General features: G+C 53.8%; 1 protein-coding gene across 1 annotated transcript in view; it reads left to right on the top strand.

The window, feature by feature from the left end:
* MYOCD (myocardin) overlaps window positions 1-15171 on the top strand; it is a 28137-nt gene extending 12966 nt beyond the window's left edge. Inside the window, exons 5-12 of the mRNA XM_059828181.1 lie at window positions 3260-3435; window positions 4208-4333; window positions 4854-5134; window positions 5496-5649; window positions 6856-7809; window positions 10738-10851; window positions 11831-11888; window positions 12570-15171. Of these exons, the coding sequence (XP_059684164.1) occupies window positions 3260-3435; window positions 4208-4333; window positions 4854-5134; window positions 5496-5649; window positions 6856-7809; window positions 10738-10851; window positions 11831-11888; window positions 12570-13138 (2432 nt within the window). The 3' untranslated portion in view covers window positions 13139-15171. The remainder of the gene's footprint in view (window positions 1-3259; window positions 3436-4207; window positions 4334-4853; window positions 5135-5495; window positions 5650-6855; window positions 7810-10737; window positions 10852-11830; window positions 11889-12569) is intronic.
* The last annotated feature ends 6679 nt before the right edge of the window (window positions 15172-21850 follow it).

Genomic DNA, 21850 nt, shown 5'->3' with positions numbered 1-21850 from the left:
CCTAAGCTTGGTTTTCCTCCATCACCTACCTCCTCAGCCGGAGGAGGGAGGCAGAATTCTCCACAATTATTTCCCCCAAGCTGCCGCAGGGAGGCTGGTGTGGGACCTGACACAAACCAAAAAGGTGACTCAGATTTTGACTCAGGCCCCAGTGCCAGGACAGGGAGGTCCAAAAGAAGAGGAAGGAGCAGGAAAGCCAGCAGCGTCCTGCAGTACCAGGACAGCAGCCCATGTTTTTGAAGCCTAGGGCCATCTCCACATGTCCAAATTGGCCTTGGGTCTCAAGCGAGGCACTGAGAGATGCTCTGCTGCCTGGGAACTCCTTGTTCTGTTGCTCCTGGTTCCTCAATTCATGGGATTATTTCCATTGACATAATCCCATGTTTGGTGCCTGTTCTGGGGCTCAGAGCAAGCTGGGGACAGTGGCAGGGCTCTGGGATGGGAGGGATCTTAGAATGACAGGAGTGATGCTGAAAATGAGAATTGAAACAGGAAGCACTTTGACTTTCATTTCATCTCAGAAACCAGCATAAAAGACATGAAATATTCCAGGCTCTGTCCTGCTCTGCAACTGTTCCTGCTCTTGGTTTTCCTGCTGTGAAGTGCACGCAGCATTCATACAGCGGCTTCTCCAGGCTGGTCCTTGAGCTGCTCCATTTCCAGCATTTCACAGTTCTTGCCTTTGAAGGTGAAATGTTCCAGGACTCTGCCTGAAGAGGAATTTTTAAGGAGTTCAAGTAAAATCTCCCCAGCCACTTATCGAAGGAGAGAAGAGTGGAAAAAAAAAAGTTTAAAAAAATCCCCCCCTTTATAAACATTCAAGGCAGTTTGAGCATGACTGGAGCTGAGGCTTGGAGGCTGGGCAAGTGTGCTTGAAGTTTAAACCGAGTTTCTCTCCAGCTGCCTTGTCAGGAGCTTGTGGTAAACAGAGATTTACGGGACAAAATTGTTAAAAACAAAAAGTCTGGCGTAAAACGATCTGCTCAATTTTAAATTTCTCCCTTTCGCAATGCCCTTCTATCACATTGCTGGGGGAAAAAAGTGTCCTGTCAGCCAGTTTTATCCCATTTAGGGTGAATCATGCAGCACATTAGGGTCAAACATGAAGTTACTTGGTACTGCTGGGTGCCATGGGATGGAGGTGGTGCACCTGCACCAGGAACACGATACCAGCCCTCAGGTTTCTGTAGAAGAAAGCCCCAGGCTGAAGGATCCTCAAGCTGATTTTCAGAATCAGAGGCACCTTGTGGTGCTCATGGTTTGGGGCAAAGGGCTGAACACAGAGCAGAGATGAACACTGGCACTTCTGAACGTTAAGCCTTTTGTTTTTGCAATACCAGAAAGATGACAGGGTTTACAATCATTTTACTTTAACCTTGGAATCTCAACTGTTTATACAGTGGAAAGTTCAGCTGACGTGTTCCTCTAATCACCTCTGGCAGGGTGAGCAGAAAGTGCCAGACCCCAACTGAAAGCCCTAACGTCCTAGTGACAGGAGGCTGCCAGTGCCCTACATAGCTGAGCCATGATATAAGAACCTTTTTTTACCAGGTCCTTGTCATCACTTTGTCCAATATGCTTGACAGGACAATATGCAGTGCATTAGAAATAGCCCCAAGCAAGCACCATTCTGCCTGAGATTACAGCAGAGACATGGGTTCGTGAAACAATACGGTCAGCCCAGGGCTGGGCGAGAGCAGGACAGATAAGGGCAGCATTCCCCACCCAGCACAGGCCCCCAATATCAAGCAGCAGGATGCAGCACATTCTTGTCGAGCTCCGGGCTGCCATCGCGTCCTGAAGGTCCCTTGGGCTCCTGGCTTTGGCACCATTTCTCAACGCATGCTTATTAAATGTCAGCCCAGAGGGAGTCTTGCCGACCCACAAGTCTCCCTTACTTGATGTAATTTTTCCCAAGAGAGGGTGTCCACGCTTGTCTGCAGGCATGGGGAGCAGCTCCCACCCAGCCCAGGTGGGAGACCATGCAGCACTGCAGTTCCTCAGGGTAGACCCAGTTGGGGCACTGCCTCTGACAGAGAGGGGACAGGCACTGTTTCCAGGGATATATGAGAAGTTCCAAACCCTAGAGAGTGGGGAAGAGAGGCTCTCCACAGGACGCAGTTTTTCTCATATCCCCACCCCATATGGTGGCTGGGCAGCAGCTCAGGGCGGGGAGCCAGGGCTCCCTGCTTCTTCGCCCACCCTGGCACCATGAGCCAGAGCAAGAAGAGATAACCCTTATCTCTCAGATAGGGGCAGGGGTCAGAGCAGGAGCGTGTGTGTCAGTGAGAAGGTGCACATTGCTAGACCGGCAGCAGGGACAGGTGGAAGCTTGTCCCGAGGCCCTTCCTATTTCCCCATTTGTCACCTCGCTATCAGTGTGCCAAGCTGCCTGACAAATGCCAGACGCGAGCATGAGGAGATTACGAGTGTGGCTGGACTGCTCCTTCCTCTACCCCCACCTGCTCTCCCGAGGTCTCTCCCGAGGCTCACATGAGACCTTTTCTTTTTCAGCACTTGATTTATCAGCAAAAGCCAGGGGTCAAGAGCTCTTGCCCATCTGACTAGAAGATAGCATGCCAGGAGCTTTGCAGGGGGGGTAGAAGCAATGTCTGGGGCAGTCAGGAGGTAATGGTAGTGGTTTGAAACATGTTGTGAAGATGAAGCTTGTGGAAAGAGACAGGATCTGCAAGCCTCTGTTCAGCTGCAGACGGCTCCATGCATGTTGGCTCTTGTGCCATGAACAGATGGGTCACCCTCCGGGTGGATTTCAACCTCAGTTCTTCTGCTGAGGACAGGGTCCCACACATGGTATGGGCTTGGGGTCGGGATGCTCAGCTGATGGGGAGGGTAACTCTAACGCCCTCTCCCCATCTCAGCCCAACGGTGGGGTAGGACTGCGCCAACCCCACCTGCCTGCAAAAATCCTCCTGTCCCTGGCGGGCCAGGCTCCTTGGAGGCCTTCTCTCGCCTTCTCCTGAGTAACATGGTCCATGGCATAGGCCAGGAGCTGATGCCACCTCCTGTCCCACCAGACTCGGCTGCGGGAGCACACCCAGGAGCTGCCCCTGTGCATGGCTGGGAACGGGAGGTGTCTGAGCTCTCTGAGCACCACATCCTTCGCCCGTGGCCCGGTCTGGAAGAGGTGGGCGCAGGCATGGAGGCGTCCCACAAGGCTCACCCCATCTCCCCAGCCACCGCGCTCATCCCCCTTCCAGCAGGGCAGGGCCCTTACCGTTTACCCTTTCTCCCCTGGCAGGCAACCAGGTCAGCTTCCCCAAGTCGGCCGACGCCTTCGCCTTCGAGGAGGACAGCAGCAACGACGGGCTGTCCCCAGAGCAGGCCAGGAGCGAGGACTCCCCGGGCTCCACCGAGTCGGCAGCCGGCACCAAGGCCCCGGAGGCAGCCCCCGCCGCCCCTGCCGGGGCACCCCAGGTAGGGCCCATGGCACCCTGCGTCCCTGGGGAGCGCAGGGCGGATGGGTGTGAGGCCCAGGACAAGGAACTCGCCTCGTGGCCGTGGGGGGTCCCACGGCCACGCGTGGGGGGACACGGGGCTGCACGGAGACGCCGCGCCCCCTGCTGACGGGCGTGGGTACTGCAGCCGCCTGGGAGCGGGGGCGGGCAGGGGTGGGGTGAGGCACTGGGGGGACTGGAGCGACTGGGGAGGCTGGGGGGAATGGGGTGGACTGGAGAAACTAGCCTGGGCGTGGGGAGACTGGGAGGGACTGGGGAGACTGTCGTAGGCTGGGTGAGGGTGGGGAGCTGGGCTGCGGCAGGAGGGACTGCGTCAGGCCAGAGGTGGACTTTGGAGACTGGGCTAGTCTGGGGGACACTGCGGGGGGCAATGGTGTACTGGGGGAACAATGATACAGGGCTGAGGAGGAATGGAGAGAGCTTGGAGACTGGGGTGGACTGGGATGGGCTGGGGAGACGGAGGGTCTGAGAGGGGACTGGGATAGCCTGGGAGAAGTGGGGATAGGGGGCTGGGATAGCCTGGGAGTAGTGGGGATAGGAGGCTGGGATAAACATGGAGGGACTGGGATGGACTGAGGCATCTGGGACGGACTGGGGGACTGGAGACAACATGGGGCAGGGGAATGGGGCTACCAGGTGCCCCTTGTGGGCAGAGGCCGTCTGGGCTGGCCAGTCCCTGGCACCAGCCCCACATCCCCTTTCCCATCGCACAGCTCACCTCTCCCTTGCAGGATCACCCCCATGGTGCTGACGGCCATGCACCGGACCTGGCCTCGGGGCAGGGCAGCCAGTGCGAGAGCCCCAAGCAGGCAGCTGGGCAGGAGAGCCCACCCCTCCAGGTGCCCTCCACTGTGAAGGTAATGCCTGTGCCTCCAGGCTTCCCGGGAGAGGGAATGAGCCCAGGGCACCTGACTGCATCCAAGCTTGAAGTGCTCGCGTGCTGTGCTCCACAAGTGTGGGAGGGCTGGGGGTTTGGCCTTAAGGTTTGGAATAATGCAGGGAGACAAACCTTCTTGTCAAAAACTGCAATTTGACTAATTTTGTAATGGTATAAGGTATAGTATTGCACCCTGTGAGAGGTGATTGCTCAGGTCCTGCTCTGGAAATGTCCCCTGGGGCTAGGAGCAGGAGATACAAGGCAACACTGAAATACCTTCCAGGCAAGAGGGGTCATTCTCCATCTCATGTGCTCTCCAGCACAGCTGAGATGAGACATGGCCCTGAGGGAGCCCCCCACATACAGGCTCAGCAGCTCTTGGAGCTGGAGTGTCAGGGTGCCAGCAGGAGTGGCACTGTCTCTGTTGCGGGCCTCTGAGGTCTCACGGGGGTGGCAGAAGCTCTTCTCCCAGGTAATTCCTTTCCATCTTCTACCAACAGTCCAAATCATCCAGTGACAGCAAGAACCGTCACAAAAAGCCCAAGGACACCAAGCCCAAGGTGAAGAAGCTGAAGTATCACCAGTACATCCCTCCAGACCAGAAGGCAGAGAAGTCCCCTCCACCCATGGACTCTGCATATGCCAGACTCCTCCAGCAGCAGCAGCTCTTTCTGCAGCTCCAGATCCTCAGCCAGCAGCAGCAGCAGCAGCAACAGCAACAGCAACAGCAGCAGCAGCAGCAGCACTTCAGCTACCCAGGGATGCACCAAGGCCAGCTAAAGTGAGCAGCAATGTGCCAATAGCAGGGTTTAGCCCTGTCTCCCTCCAAACTTTCCCCTCCCATACACATTTGTGCCAGTGCAAGGGGGATAGATGCGTGCAAGTGAAACATAAAAGCCTGGGAACACAGCACAGTCTCCTGCAAAGTTGTTCTGGCTTTGTGCACTGGCTGGGGTACCTGTGACCTGCTGGTGGGTCACTGGCAATCTCCTTACAGCCCAACCTGGTTTTCCTTGGGGTTGCTGGTCTCATACAGGAGATAGCAGCCCCAAGGGAGCAGAGAGATGGTACACTGGGCACAGACACCCCGGGGTGGGGGGTGGGGGCAGACAAGTTACCCCAAATCTCCTTTGTTATTTCAGGCAATCAAATGAGCAAATGGTCAAAAGTTCAAATTCTTCATCAACTTCAGTCAACAACACCCCTCTTTCTCCTGTGAAAACCACCTTTTCAGGCCAGACTTGTGTCTCATCTATCAAGCCAGGCCCTCTGCCGTCTAACCTGGATGATCTGAAAGTGAGTGCAAACTTTGTCACTGCAGGAGCAGTATTTTACAGCCTGAATGGGCTTTGCTACCCCTGAAGTATGCATTGTAGTGCCACAGGCTGAACTGGCTGGCAGTGACCGTGTGTTACAGATCAGCAATCCAGAACCACCATGCTGTGAGCAAACCCAGGAGTACATCACACTGGGTGAGGAATTGGTGACCGCAACGCTAACTGAAAACATGGGTTTGCTGCTCTGCAGGGTGCACGTGGGTGCATTGCTCCAGGGCGTGTATCAGCAAACCTTAGGTATAACTTGAGATGGCTGCAGGCCAGGCCATCAGGTCGAGGACTAAAGGATGATTTGTGCTGCTGCTCCTGCAGCTCATGGCTCCATGTCTTCTGTGGTTTTATGGTGGACATCATGGACGCTGCTAGCAGACCAGCCAGCAGCTAGGAGGTCAGCACGGCCTCTACTTAGTGACTCAGCTTCCCAGTGGTCATTGCAGCCAGGCCAGCTCAGCTCTCTGCACAAGCAGGTAGCTCCTGGAGTCTGCAGCTACGAGCACAGCTTTGAACAGTGCCTAAATCTCTCAAGTAGGCAAGACAGGCAGGGCGTATGGGAGAATCACTCACATCAATGGTTCTTTTATACTTTGTTAATGGAGCCTCAGCCATGGGGAAGGCCAAGCCCTTTTAGGAACAGAGACCTGGGGGCAATACTCATTAGAGAAAGAAATAAGATGATGTAGAAATAACATGAATTTGGCCATAACGATGCCCCAGCTCAGATGCCTGAACTGTGTGCAGATGCCTGAACATGGAGTATCTGGTTCCAAGGTACGTGGTCACATTCTCTGAGCTAAAGGATGCCATCAGCTAGTTCCTGGTCTGTGTGAAAGTCCTCTTCTCATGTAGAAACCTACTGCTAGGAATGGAATCTTGGGTTACCTCTGTGGCCCAAGGACCACTGCTGGTTCATGGAGTGCAGTCACAGTTCCTGGAGGAAAAAGGAAGGTTCTCCTATTAGGAAAGGTTGAGGTCCTGCAGGACGGGCAGTGGTCAGGGCTGTGCATGGTGACTCTGGTGACTGCAGGTGAGACAGTGAGCACCTGGGGGGCCAGAGCTTTAAAGCAGGAAGCTGGGAGCCTGTGATCTGAGACTCCTTATTAGAAATGTTTGGTTTCTAAAGGGCTCATCTGCCATTGGGACTGATCGTTGGTGACTTTCCTTCTAGGTGTCAGAACTGAGACAGCAGCTCCGAATACGAGGCCTGCCTGTGTCGGGTACCAAAACAGCACTGATGGAACGGCTGCGGCCCTTCCAGGAGTGCGGCAGCAACGCAGTGCCAAACTTCAGTGAGATCACCACTGTCACCTTCCCAGTCACTCCAACAAGCACCCTGTCAAGTTACCAGTCGCAGTCCTCCACCAACATGTTATCAAATGGCTTCTACCACTTTGGCAGCACCAGCTCCACCCCACCCATCTCTCCAGCCTCCTCCGACCTCTCTGTGAGTGGCTCTTTGCCAGACACATTCAATGATGGGCCCATGTCTTCTCCACAGTTTGGTCTCCAACCATCTCCAGTTCATGGCAGTGCTGAAGAAAGCCTCATGAGCAGCATGAATGGAGGGAGCATCCAGCTGGAACTGGAAGGGATCGACACCGAGAAAGACAAGATGCTGGTGGAGAAGCAGAAGGTCATCAATGAACTGACGTGGAAGCTGCAGCAAGAGCAGAGGCAGGTGGAAGAGCTACGGATGCAACTCCAGAAGCGAAAGAGAAGCAATGGCCTTGAGGAGAAGCAGCAGCCTACTCAGCATTTCTTTGGTGTCCCCATCAAGCAAGAAAACACAGTGTCCAGCTGTCCATTTGCATCCAAACAAACTGCCTTGAAAGGCCAAGCCAGCAGCTCGGATAAATTAAGTAACTGTGGGGTGCCGCAGCTGCCTCACATTGTAAATAGCCACTGCTTGGAGCCTGCAGGGCAAAGCACCATCACCTCCTCAACATTCCTGAGCCCACAGTGCTCCCCCCAGCACTCTCCACTCGGGGCTGCAAAGAGCCCCCAGCACATCAGCCTGCCGCCGTCCCCCAACAGCCACTATCTCCTCTCGGTGTCCCCTGGCTCACAGGCAGAAGGGCGCAGTGGGTCCCCGCAGACCAACAGTTGCCTTCGCACAGCATCGGTAAGTGGAGAGGACCCCAGATGGCAACGCAGTGGTAAATGAGCTGGTGTCTGTGGGCAGTCAGTCAAACATCCCAGTTTGAGTCCTTTCCTATCAGACTGGGACTGCTGGCACCCAGGGTGGGTACCCAGGGGGCCGTAGCACTATGCGGAGCTGCCTGGAAAGGCAGGGAGTAGCCCAGATGGACACCTCAGGGTCCTTTGCAGGGCATCTCCTGGGGAGTCCTGCTGCCACCGCATCCAATTTCCCTGGGGGGTCACAGCACACCTCCCGTGCCCCATGGAGCCCTAGCACATCTCCTTCTGCCCTGCGGGAGCCCTGGCACAGCTCCCCTCTTCCCCAGGGGACCACAGCACAGCTCTCTCTGCCCCTGGGTGAGCACTGGCAAAGCTCTCTATGTCCTGGGGGACTCCTGGCACAGCATCCTCTGCCCTGTGGAGCGCTGGCACAGCTCCCTCTGCCCTGGGGAGACCTGGCAAAGCTTCCTCTGCCCCTGTTTAAGCGCTGGCACAGCTCCCTCTGCCCCTGGAGGAGTCCTGGCACAGCTCCCTCTGCCCTGGGGGAGCATTGGCACAGCTTTTTCTGCCCTAAAAGAGCCCTAACTCAGTTGATTCTCCCCTCAGGGGAAGGCCCTGGCACAGCTCGCTGCTGCCCCATGGAGCCCCAGCATGTCTCCCTCCACGCTGGGGAAGCCCTGGCACAGCTCCCTCTGCCTCTGCCCCATGGAGCTCTGGCACGGCTCTATCCACAGCAGGGAAGCACCAGCACAGATGCCTCAGCCCCTGGGAGATCCCTGGCACAGCTTCCTACACCCCTAGGAGAGCTCTGCTGCAGTGTTGCAGGGCTTTTCAGCATCTTGCTGAGCCATCGTGGCTCCTAGCAGCATGTGAGGGATTTTGACCACTGGGTTGAAGGAGGGCAGTTTCCCCTGTCGTATGGGAAGCCTTTTCTTGGGACGATAGAGCAGGGCTTGCAATTGGGGTCTGCAGTCAGATAGAGCTTGTGCCTTCCCACCAGGCAACCAGCGCAGCAGAGAGTTGTCCCTTCAGCATCCACTACTCCTCACTCAGCCCTCTGGACAGGTGCAAAAGCTTGGAGAGGGGCACACACTGCCAGCACACAAAAGCAGCACAAGGTGCTGCTGATCACAGCCCCAATTCATCCCAACACCCTACCAGCGTTTCCAAGGCAGCAGCAACACCTATCATTCAGTCTGTAAAACAGACACAGTGGTGCCAGGCATGCACACTGCATTCAGGGAAGATGTATATCAAGTGCACGCTGAGTGCACAACAGCCTCACAGCAGAGCGACAGCCACTGCGAAACACCCAGTGCTCAGGCAAGGCAGCTCATGAATCGCATTCCCACAGTTAGCCCACTGAGCAGTGTGCAGCAGGCGATGGGCAGTTGGGGTGCAGTGCTGCGAGGTGGCAGAAAGTGAGATGCAGTGTTGTCTCTAAACCATTCAGAGAATGGTGAGATAGGTGACAAAGGCAGCTGACACACAGCACTGCCAGTGAGGTGGGCAATGGGGAGCAATTTAGGGTGAGCGGGACAGAGAGACAGAGTGCTGCCAGTGGGACGAGCAGTGGAGTGCAGTGCTGTCAGGATGAGGCAGGCAGTGGGGCTTGCTGCTGGTATCAAATGGGCAATGGGGAGCATTGCTTTGGATGAGCTGGGCAATGGGGAGCAGTGCTGTGGATAAACTGGGCAATGGGGCAGAAAGCAGGGGATGCAGTGGGCAGTGGGATGCAGTGGTGACCTCAGCAGTGGAGCATGGAGATGTAGAGGTGAGCTGGGCAATGGGGCAGAGCTGTGGGTACAATAGGCAGTGGGACATGGTGCTGTGAGGTGATACTCCAGGAGAGGCAGCGGGGCTGCTCTGGACGACTGGGCAGCATTAGCAGGGAGCAGCAACACCTCGGGGGCATCTCCAGCTCCTTCCTTGCTGCCCAAGCGCAAGGGGCATACGGAGGCGATGGCCCCATGGTATCCTGCAGCTCATCCTGGCTGCGACACCACCCATCCCAGACATTCCTCTGATGCCTGCAAGGGGCTCCCAGGGGCAAGGGTTCCTCTTCAGCCACAGCTCCCTTTCTGTGCCCAGCATTGGAGTGCCTTCCCCCCCAAGCCATGGATACTGTTTCTCCCAGCTGACCTCCACAGAAAGGTGGCCAGGATGTGCATGGCCAAGCCGAGTGACCTCACCACTGCCCTGGACCCACTTCTGGATCCGACCCACCTGCCAGGGCCATGCTGCATCCCTGGTGCTGGCTCTCATGGGACAAAGGCAGCCGCAGCCAGGCAGTGGGAGAGAGCACACAAGGGCCTAGAGGCGATGGGGACAGCGGCTGGCAGGAACTGTACCTTCCAGTGAGGTCCCTCCAGGAAGGAGACACTGGCAAAAAGCTGGCACTGGTACGCAGGTGTTTGGCACAGGGAAAGCCTAGGTGCTGACCTGGTAGTGACTCTTTTGAGTGGTCTTCCCTGGTCTGGGCTCTGCGAGGTGCCCCCGGACAGCTGGTGATGGAGAGGGTCCCCAGCAGAGGGGCTGGGAGGCAGCCGGCAGCCGGGGAAGTGCTGCATCACTGGCTGGTGCAGCCGACCACCAGCAGCCTGTTTCTCTCTCCCCCTTGCTCTGCATGTTCACGGCTGGGCTGAGCACCAGTATGCTCTGCAGCATCATGCCTGTGCTCCAGCAGCAACCAGAGGTCAGCCTGGCCCTGGGTCTCAGAGCTAGCTGATGAAATTCGTTTACCTCCCTCTCTCCTGCCTGGAGGCCAGGCACTTTCTTTCAGATTATTTGACCCATGAAATTATTAATTTCCCCAGCACCACTCTGGCTTCAACAGGGGTGAAAGAGAGCTGGGCCTCCCGCTGTGCCTCCCTGTGCATTGACTCCATTTCCCTGTATTTCCCCCACGCAGATGGCTACGCAGGCAGGTCAAAAGTTTTCTATTCCATCCCCAAGTTTTTGTAAGTCAAGCCCAGCTCTCTCAGAGGTAAAGCAGCCTCCACCCTATGAGGATGCAGTAAAGCAGGTAACTGCATGATTTTTATTTTCTATAGGGCTAGGGCTGCGCAGGGTATTCTTTTGCAGTTAATGTAACTCATATGCAGGAGTTAAAATCCATTATGGGGTCTTTGGGTAGGACAGCTCTGTTTCCATAAGGAATGGGCTTTTCTTGAAGGATTAGTTGCTGAATGACTGCCACAAAGCAGTCAGACACCACGCTAGATGGGATAGTGTCTTCTGTGCTGATGAAAGGTGCCAGTCCACCCTGGGGTCCTGACATCCCACACAAATACCCCAGGAGTTTAGTGCACTCTTCTTTGGGGTGCTCAGTGCTATGTGAGAAACAGACTCTTGAGCCTTTCCAAGTCACCAGGAAACCTCATCTTCCCTCTTTAGCCCATTACCAAAGTGCCCTTCTCCATGCATCTGCCTCCCTTAGCCTTACCCTGGAGTGCTGTTCCCATGGGGAGGACTGTCTCCATCGCCCATGAACCCTGTACTTGTGAGAGTCTGTCAGCAGTGTCAGTGCCAGTCATGATGGTGCCTTTAGGAAAATGGAGTGTTGCTGTTGGCAGTGATAAAAATGGGCTTATGCTGGCTGGCAGGGAGGCATGCAGACAGTTCTTCCAGTCTCCGGTCAGGGAGAGGAGGGTGACAATGCATTGTCCCCAGGGAGTGCAAGGAGGCACATGCCAGTGCGAGGTGCTGGGTCTAAAAAGTCGTCGTGTCCTGATGGGCCTGGGAAGAGGCAGTCTGTGGTGGCCACTGAGCAGAGGATCGGCGGCAGGGCTGGGGAAACCTGGTGCCATGCTCCCCAGACCTGCCGTGCTTGTCCCAGGGCCCTGCAGTGCTCATCTGAAAGTCGCTGCCAGTCCTGTGTTGGAGTGGCATCTCGCCTGCATGGGAAAAAGCCATTTGTGGGGTCTAGAGCCACCTACTTGGCTTGTGGCCAGAGGGACTCTCCTCATAACGCCCTCTACTCTCCTCTTTGTTGTTTGCTGCAGCAGATGACACGAAGTCAGCAGATGGACGAGCTCCTGGACGTGCTGATTGAGAGCGGAGGTACGCACTGCTTCCCTGTTCCCCTCCAGGGCTTCCCCTCCAAGCCAGCACCAGTCCGTGGGGCTCAGTGCACTCTGTGCACCCCAGCAGAGCTGCCTGAGTTGAGTACAGCTTTCATTTCCCCTCCCTGTGCCAGTAGCCACCAAGACTGAATCCAAAACCATATTGGCCCTCCTGGAGCCTGCTCCTGCATGTGCAGGCCTGGTGGGGTGGTTGGGGCTTGGTTATCGCTTATGCAGACTGCGCAGAGAGAAGGGACAGCAGGGCAGCAGCCCAGTGCACAGCACTGCCAGCACCCTCCCCATGCAGAGCTCCCAGTGTCCCCCATCATTCCTAGTGCCATCTCCCACATAGAGCACTGCCAGCATCCTCCCCTGTGCAAAGTGCTGCCTGTGCCCTTTCCCATGCACAGCCCGTGCCCAGCCCCGTGGGGAGTGGGGACAGCTGCCAGTGCTCGTGTCCTGGGGACTGTGTCCAAGACCAGGGGAGTCGAGGTCAGACAGCAGGAACATGCGTGGCTTCCCACAGGGAGGGTGGGTAAGCAATGCCAAGGGGATTGAGTGGGGAGTGAGTCTCCATAGGCATGCCCAAGAGCCCAGCTGGGGAGTTGTGGTGGTGCGCCTGCGCCCAGCAGTGGTGGGTACTGCCAGAGCACCTCAAACCCCTCTCATTTGTTGACAGAAATGCCAGCCAATGCCAAGGAAGATCGGTCCTGCCTCCAGAAAGTACCTCAGATAACAGTGTCTACAGGGAACTCCAGCGCTTCTCTCCCAAAGTCATCCACCGCGTTTGAGCAGGTCTCCTCAGCCCAGCTCTCCTTTGAGCACTGTCCGGGCAGCAGTGATGCTCACCTCGAGGTCCTGCTGAATGCCCACAGTCCCCTGGGGAGGGTCAGTGAAATCGCCCTGCTGAAGATGGGGGGAGAAGAGTCCCACTTTGAAGGGATGATGGAGGGGTTCTCCGGCAAAGCCGCAGATGAACTGCTCACCTCCCAGGAGATTTTACAGACTCCCCTCTCACCTATGGAAACCCAGCTCTCCCCTTCCCCTGCTGATGGCTCCGGTTTACAAATGAGTTTCACTGAGTCTCCATGGGAAACGATGGAGTGGCTGGACCTCACCCCTCCCAGCTCTGCCACCGGCTTTGGCTCACTCACCCCCGCGGGTCCCAGCATCTTCAACATTGATTTCCTAGATGTTACCGATCTCAATCTAAACACCAGCATGGACCTGCATCTGCAGCAGTGGTGAAGGGGAGGGGGGTGGAGGCAGGGTACTGTAAGCCTGCAGCAGCCAGTACAGTGTTTCTGTCATGACGGAGAACACACAGGGCTAATATGCCACTTCCAGGGGAAACTGGAGTCATTTTCCCAGCATATAAACTTGTTTGAATTTCCAATTAGTGCAAACTGACAGCACAACAGCTCTGGAACTTTGGTTTTCCTCCATTGACACGTCCCCACAGAGGACACCAGTGCCTTTAACAACACATCTTTAGATTGACAAGAATTTCAGTTTTGTTTCTTTTATCTTTTTTCCTCCCAGTTTTAGCAGTCACTCTCGTGAGAACTGGAGCAGCTCATGACAAAACTGTGTGGTGAGGAGACCTCACCTGGGTGGCAATGGGAAATCACGGAGAGGAGAGCCCATTGCTGCCCCCTCCTCTACACCCCTCCTGTCCATCCAGCCCTTCAGGCAATCCTGCTGGGCTCATCTTGGCCATGCCCAGGCCAGGGGGTATGGGAGCAGGGAGGCTCTGCCCAGCCAGGGCAGCAAGCACACTTCTCCACACATCCAGGCTCACCTTGCTTCCTTCCTCCTGCCCCCGAAGCTGCGTTGCCCAGTCCCTGCACAGCTCTGCTCCAGGTGGATGAGAGATGGAGACCACCATGTTTGTGATGGCACCTTGTCATGGTGCCTGGGGGGTTGAAAGTCCAGGAGCCATCCCAGTTGTAGTCTGAACTGAAACAGGCTGAAGCCTGTGACCTTAGAGCAGAGAGCTCTGGACGTTGGAGGTAGCTGCTCAGGCTGTACGTACAGGTGTTGAAGGGACGTGGCATGCCTGTGGAGCTGCCATGTCCCAGCTAGTGTGGTACGGACGAAGAGATGTGTAATGAGTTTTGGTCCAAGGTAGGAGCAAGTCATATAGAAAATACAGCCAGGCTTTGAAGGGGCTGTCCTTTGCACAGCCAGAAGTCAGGATGGATCTCCATCACCTTGCATGACCTGGAAGCAGGGGTGCCAGAAACGGGCACTCAGTGACCTGCGCATGGGGCAGGGCTGAGCGGGCCCTTGCATGGCTGCCATTTTGTGAGAGCTTTTGTTGCCTCCACTTCTCCGCCGTCCATCCCTCTGTCCTTCTTCCCATTCCTTCTTGATCCCCAGCAGTCATCCCCTTCTTCCCAAGTTTACTCCAGCATCACTGTTCACTCAGCCCAGAGCAAGGCCATCCAGAGAACAGCTGTGAATCACTGAGCCTAGAGGAGCTAGTTCTCCTGAAGCCGGCAGAGATGAATGCTCTCCTGCAGTGATGCCTCCCGTTTGAAGTCACCAGCATTTCTCCTATGAGTCTTTGTGCAATATACTTCCTCAGGCTCTAGAGAGAAGGAGCCTTTGCTTCACATCTTGGCTTCCACCAAAGAACTTGCTGCAGACTGTTTGACGGACACGTCTACTTCTCTGCAATTCTGGTTTTACCAAAGTAAATATTGTTGCTGACAAAGATTGTTAAACTATTTACAGACTGAGCATATTTAATATTTGTGTTACTGGAAGGACAGCACATCGGAGATGCAGCAGCTGGGGAGGAGGTCCGGCGCGAGGGGCCTGTGGGCAGCCTGGCCGTGGCTCCCGTGGGGCAGTCCCCCCAGGGATGCTGGAGCTGTTGGAGGAGGCTCTGCAGCCCCTGCTGTGTCTCCAGTTCGTGGCGTTGTTGCATGCTGTATAAAGCACATGGCAGTAGCTTTCAACTCACTATTTAAAGCACCACTTTTCTATTGTACAAATGGTCACAGTGCACTGCTAGGATAGACGATCACAGGTTGCATTTTTTTAAAAGAATTTCTTTTTCTAAATGAGAGATTTTTGAAGCCGGTCCATGGAGAATATTAATAGCACTTGAAACAGAGTAGTGTTAGTTACTACACTGCGTCATTGTACAGGGCTTTCCAGATAACTTTCTGCTCTCAGCAAATGTATTTCCTTATTTAAAGGGATGCTGTCAGCTTCAAACTTGTAAGCAAGCACATTTCCTTACCTATGTTACCAGCAACACCTTCATTATTAAAAACCCCTCTCTCTTGCTACCCGTCTGCTCACAGTTTGCTGTTTGATTTCGCCGGCTGGGCAGCCGCAGCCATCCCAGCTGCAACCATTTGGTATCAGCTCCACGCTCTGGGGCAGCTACAGTCCTTGCAAGAACAGAAGTGTTTCTCTCACAGCAACAGTTTCTCCTGGAAGATTTCTAAACAAGCTAGCTGGAGTCTCCTGCTTCTGAAGGCTTTTTCTTCTGTTGGCTTTGGTTTCGCTTTGTTCTCCTGCAAACCCTGCTCCTCGGTCAGTGTTGCCTTCAAAGGCAGCGGTTGGCACCCTGCCCAAACCCCTTTGCGTTTTCCAGCAGCCGAGCTCCCAGCGTCGGTGGGCTGTGGGACGGTGGGCTGTGGGACACGGGGCGCGTGGTGGGCACAGGCAGAGCCCCCCCTGCCGCTGAACCTCCTGTTGCCTGCAGGCGAGTAGCAGAGGCAGGCTGGAGAGCTCTCCCTGTAGGGACCCTGGTTCCTTCTTCCCAGTACCCATTAGTGTTGGTTTCCAGATTCATCACATCTTTCCTTTGATCAAAAAAGGGTTCCCAGGACATTCACCCACCTGTTTGCAGGAAGGGACTGCCTGTGTGTCCACAGATGGGCTTAAAAAGTGAAACAATCCTGAGACATTGCAGAAGTGAATCTGAAATGATGTAGATGAAAAAACAACTAGTTCCTATGAACATCTTTTAATCTCTAAACTACACTCTACAAGCAAATGTGTTGTGACAAATTGCCTGGACTGAGCCAAGTTATGGCTACTCAGAGAATGAGAATACAAGCCTCAGTCTAGGATTGTTTTGGGAATACTGATGGACAGGAGCACTCAGCTGTCCCATCTGCCCATTGAGGAAAGCCTGCCTGTGTTGTTCAACCTGCAGAAGATGAGCTGGGAGGACGGTGTAAAAGGCAAAGAGCAGGGCGAGTCGTACAGGGAGTCATAGCTTTGATGTGCAGCAAAGATGCTTGTCGGGTACCAAGGTTTGGACCAGAGCATTTGGGGAGGCTGAGTCCAGACCAAGGTCCTGCTGTGGGGCAGAGGGAGGGTTTGGATGGTCTCCTGAGGTCTCCTTCCAGGCCCCAAAAATACCTGCAGCAGAGCTCCTCTGCTGCTCGGAGAAGAGCTCAGCTCAGCTCTGCTCCAGCCGTGCCCCGCTGGAGCAGCCTCCTGGGAAAGCACGGGCTGTGCTGGCAGGAGAGGACCTGCTCTCCCCCTCCATTGCCTTGGCCAGAGAAGGACCTGCAAAGCCCCATCCACACTCAGCCACCACCATCCACCTCCCCAGCAGCTTGCTGGCCGGGCATGACCCTTGGTCCCATATGGGAAGTGTTTCAGTTTCCTGCCCTCCCAGGCAGGGATGCCAGAGCCTGGCCCCACTGGTCGCTGCAAGACCCTCGCATTTACAGCTTCAGGGTTGTTCCCTACTGCTTTGTAACCCTGCTGCTGTGCCGTGGTGTTCTGCATCTCGGACAGCTCTCGTCCTTCCTGGTACACTTTGTGTCAGAGCAAGGCCATGGATGCTCTGCCTTCTTTTGCTCAGCACTTGCTGATGAACTGTATTCACCTTGCCCTGAAGGAGCTAGTGCCTTCAATGGGTGGGTGATTTTCCCACACAGGCTGTCCCAAGGGATTTAGGGTCCTGGGGTTTTCCTTCCCATCAAAGCCTGAATTTGACAAAGGAAAAACCTCCATCACTGGAGGATCCCAGTGATGTTCCACTCTCCCTGGGCCTTCCTGCCTGAAAAATACAGGAAATATAAAGCAAAAAAATGTTCGAAGAGTCAAATAACATTCTTCATGCCTTTGGCAAGATTTTTGTATGTGAGATGCCTGGCTCAGCGTACCATCTAACGCTTCCTCCACGGGAGGCACTGAGACGTCGACAGCATCTTTCCACCAGCTCCCAGGTCAAGACATACCCTGTTTTAGGCACGGTTTCCTCTCCCAAGTGACATGGGGAAACATCTAGTCCTCAGCCCTTCTGGGCTCAACAGGAATACCCTGCGATCTCGCGTGTGTGGTGGATGAAGGGGCGGCAGCGGGAGGAACTTGGATGTGCACATCACAGACCCCTGCATCATGGGGGAGCCCAAAAGACCCTGAGCCCAGCACCAAAGCTGCCAGTGCCTTCCACCACCCCGTCACCCTGTGACACCCACAACAGCACCCCTGGCATCCCCCACTGCACCCTAATGCCACCTCCGTACCCACAGCAGCCCCCAGCCCAGCCCTCTCCGGCTGCCTGTCGGCCAAGGGCCCCTTGGCCTTCTCCTGTGCACAGGCAACCCTGGCACCTCATCACCCACACAGAGCCCCCACTGCCCCCCACACCAGCATGTACAGCCCCCTCATACCTGCTGACGAGCACAGGACACTCTCTCACCCCTGTCCGAGCACACTACCACCCACCACCCATCCCGAGCCCTCTGCTGATCCCTGGCCACTTCCCCCTCACCCTCTACCTGCCCTCCCCCCCCAAACTCACTCGGGTGGAGGGGGACACCAGGGCCACTCCTTACCCATGCATGGACCCTCTGCACCCCCTTGACCTGCCATCACCCCCATATCTGCAACACCAAGGAAGAAGGACTTCTGGCTGTGCAGGATGCACTGAGGTTCTCAGGGGGCTTCAGCATAGTTGACATCTGGTTTTAAAGCCCAGACACTTGTTCATGCTGGAGCATTGGTAGTGATACAGCTGTATGGCCAGGTTTTTTCGAGATCACCAAAGCTATCTGCACATCTTGGCTTACCCACAGCAGGACAAGATGGCCTTCATAGAGATGCTTTTTTTTTTAATCATGGCACTCCCACCCTCAAACTTCTACCAACTCATTGCATGCAGGTTAGGGAGTAAGTTCCTTGTATTCCTACCAATTTCTTACACTCAAAATTTTGTTGCATGAAAAAGGAAGCATTTCTTTATACAAAGTCATGGATTTATTGGTAGTTTCATTATCATCTTAAAAGAGTTGAATCAATAAAATAGTTTTAGTCCAGTTACAGTGACGCTACTAGTTAGTGTTACAGAGGGTTCTAATCAATGCTCACAGACCTCTTTGTACCTACCCCTTTTCTTGGGGGCTCTGCTCACCTTTCATTACCTCTCTGGGGGTTTCAGCCTGGAGGAGGAGGGTGTGGGGTGCCGTGGCATGTGTCAGCATCCTCAGTCCTTGCCAGGAGAAGCAAAGATATTGATGCTGATGGGTTTTTCTTCCTCACTCTACAATCGGCTGTAGGAAACTGGGGTAATTTTCACACCTTTTCTAACATCCTGATTCTTCCCTGGTATATAACTCTACATTACATCTGAATTTACTGTACTTGGTGTGATTTAGAGATGCAAGAGGCCTGTTCTTTGTTGTCTTTGTTTAAGGCTGGTTTTACCCTACCCCCAAATCACATTCCTTTGATGACAAAGGACTGACCACTGATGAGATACTTACGGCCCTGGGGCCTCTGGCATTATCCTGTGCCTCTTCCTTCAGGCCCCTGCTGTCATCGCGTGCCTGTAGTCCTCTACATGCATTTTACTATAGATAGATAGATTTTTACACACAGAAATTCTCATTATAACTATTTGTTACGAAAATATCCACAAGTCTGTGTTACATCACACAATTGTAGGAGAGCTAAAACAAAGCAAGAAATAATTATCTTGTGATTAGATAATTGCTGTTACAGCTAAACAAGCTAAAGCAAAGCTCCAGGCAGGCTAAGACTAGTTCAGACAAGCCTGACAAGTCCTGAGACCCCTTTTGCTAGATTAGCACAAGGCTGTGGCCTTGTAGCAGCAGCAGCAGCACTGCATTTACTGGTCCTCAGAGCTACAAAAGCCTGGGACCGTGGGAGAGGCCATGGAGCATCTCCTGCATTGCTCATCTGATAACAAAACATGTTTGCCAGGGACACTTGAACCTCTCCCATCCAAGTAACACCTCCCTTCCTGGTGCTAACCTCAGCCAGCACCATGCGAAGAAGTGGTTCCGACATCCTTCACTGGAAATGCCCCTGCATTCAGATCACCTCAAAAAGGTAGTGATCCTCTCAAAAAGGCGGCTCCAGCTGCACTGACTTTTCTGCAGGAAGCAGGAATTGGCTGGATTTCAAGATGGTTTATACCAACCTCTTGAAATTGGGATCAGATTCAAATGTCTTCAGGAAATCACTGTGATATGGAATCCCAGGATCTGAATCTTTCTGTCCTCCTTCCTCATTTGCTTCCCTCCTGCTTTTCTAGCTCAAACCCAGGTGCAGAGGGAGAAAGAGAAAGAAATGCAGGATCCTGGTGCAGGGTACCAGGAGAATGGCTGTGGTCTGCACTATACAGAGGGTTGAGCTACAACTTCCAACCATACACCCATCACAGTTTTCTCCATGTTTTGGTATTTTTTCTCTTAAAGCATCTTCAGCTGGCCAGGGTGTGCTTGCTCACATGGAGCAGCACTCCTGGGTCATGCTTCTGTGGAGCACTGAAATTTCAGCATGTCCCCTGGGTCAGCAGGATTAGCAGTGGTCACAAACTGGATGGCTCATGAACCAGTCTTGCAAATGAGTGGTGGGCGTCATGTTGAAGCTCTTTCTTCTCATCTTCTCAGAAACATCCAACAGCTGCTCAAGACAAATCATTTGTCGTTGGTCCATGGAGCTGCTGGTGTGCTGCAGCAGATGGGTTCTCAGTCCGTCCTGAGAAGAAACCTGTTTTCCAGTAAGAAACCTGTTTTCCTCAGAAGGGCATGCAGGATCTCTGTCTCTTCTCAAAATAATCTGACTGAACATCATCTGGTTTGCTGCAGCATTGGTTGGCTCCCTCTCTATCCAACAAGCTGCACTCCTGCCCCGCCAAGGGAGAGAACTGTCATGATCGACCACTAAAGCAAACTTTCTTTCTAGAGGCATAGAAAGAATTCAGGCATCCCAATTTTCCTTCTTGTCTTTCTATCTGAGGAGGCTAACTTACGTCGAGCATGGACCAAATTTGGGAAAAGAAGGGACAGAGCAGAAGTGCTTTGGGCAGGACGATGGGGCATGGTTGCCAATAAGCAGGTGTCTGGTGTCTAACGAAATGTTAGGCTCATGCAAAGCACTTTCTCCAATGGTTTTCAGCATAGCTCTGACATCTGTACTCACACAGCACAAGTACGGACATGCATACAGATACCACACACTTAATACATACAACCTTGCAAGCCAGCACATCTTCTCTAGTGTGAGTAGGTGGCCTTTCTAAACACACCAAATCCTTAACCCTTCCTACTTTCTGAGCCTGAATGTGCTTTTGGGAATGTTAGCCCAGTTACACCTGCAGAGTAACATCCCCGCATCCAGCTCTTCTGGTGCAGCTGAGCAGAGATTTGCTGTTTGAAGTAGCAAGTGCTTGGAGATGCAGGCTTTCTCCTGGCAGTAGGGCCTGCTCAGCCCTTCCATCTGAAATTTATGCAAAGATAATGGCTTTTAGTCACACACTGTCTGGCAGATACCCCACAGTCCAGCCAGTCAGCCTGCCCTGCTATTTTATTCCCAAAACAATGGTGGCACTGTGTATCTCCAGAAGAGGGAGTTGGTGTTTCATCCTGTTCTCCAAGCATTTGCACAGCTTTAAACATAATAGAAAAATTCAAGAGCTGCTTTCTTTTCTTATTCATCAGAGCAGCCACTCCTTCTCTCCCTGAGCCCATCAAACGTTCAAAGCAATGACCATACTTGTCATTTGTATCAGGAGTCAAAGTGAAAATGGAGCTGTTTTTTTTCTGAGCAGCATCTATGGTATTAACCCAGGCTAGAGCACTTCATTTATACTTACCTGGCCACCAAAGGAGACAAGAAGCTGGGATGAAGGCTAGGGGAAGCCAAGCAGAAGATCAGTGGAGATACAGACCACACAACTCAAAGTGCTACTGACAGGAATAGGTGGTCGTGCACATGTGCATTCATATTGCTTGGGTCGAGGCAGGGATGTGTTTGAACTCATCCAAACCACAAAGCTGGGCTTGGAGTTCCGCAGACATGTAATAATCATGACAGAGCACAGTACGCTTTTTTGGATGCTATATAATGCTTGGTGAAGATCTGAGAAGCGCCTCAGCCATGCAAGTGGGCAAAAAGGTATGAGGAATTGGTATGAGGTGCCAGCCTGGACCACTGGGCACAAAGAGAGTGGTCAGTGGCTCAAAGTCTAACTGGAGGCTGGCTCAAACCTCTGCTCCTCTGCCTTGGCACTGAGTACAGAAACCAGGGCAGCCTCAGAGCTCATGTGGTGGCACAGAGGGAGAAGCCAGAGTTGAGCCATATGGACCTGGTCATGATGCCCATTGGAGGACTCCCAGCCTGGGTTGGAGAAAGCCATCATGAGTAACTCAAGCAAGGAATGTTGGAATTGTCTGAGGGCTTAAAGGAGCAGCAACAGTGGTGCCGCACAGGCATGAGTCCTGTCTGAGACACTAGCAGCATCTGGGACGTGGGTCAGAGGTTTTCTGTACCACCCTCAGCAGTGACACAATGACAACAGAGATCCTCAGCAATGGCAATGAAGTCCAAATGGGCAAGAAAGAGTCCACAGGAGGAAAAACTGGGCATGAGTTCAACAAGGGGCAGCTGAGAGGAACCAAAATGGCCACAAATACAGTCCCTTCTGCATGCCACACAGTCACAGGGGAAAAG

Source organism: Gavia stellata, chromosome 22, assembly GCF_030936135.1.
Source record: "Gavia stellata isolate bGavSte3 chromosome 22, bGavSte3.hap2, whole genome shotgun sequence".
Taxonomy (NCBI): domain Eukaryota; kingdom Metazoa; phylum Chordata; class Aves; order Gaviiformes; family Gaviidae; genus Gavia; species Gavia stellata.
This window is presented reverse-complemented; position numbering and strand designations above follow the sequence as displayed.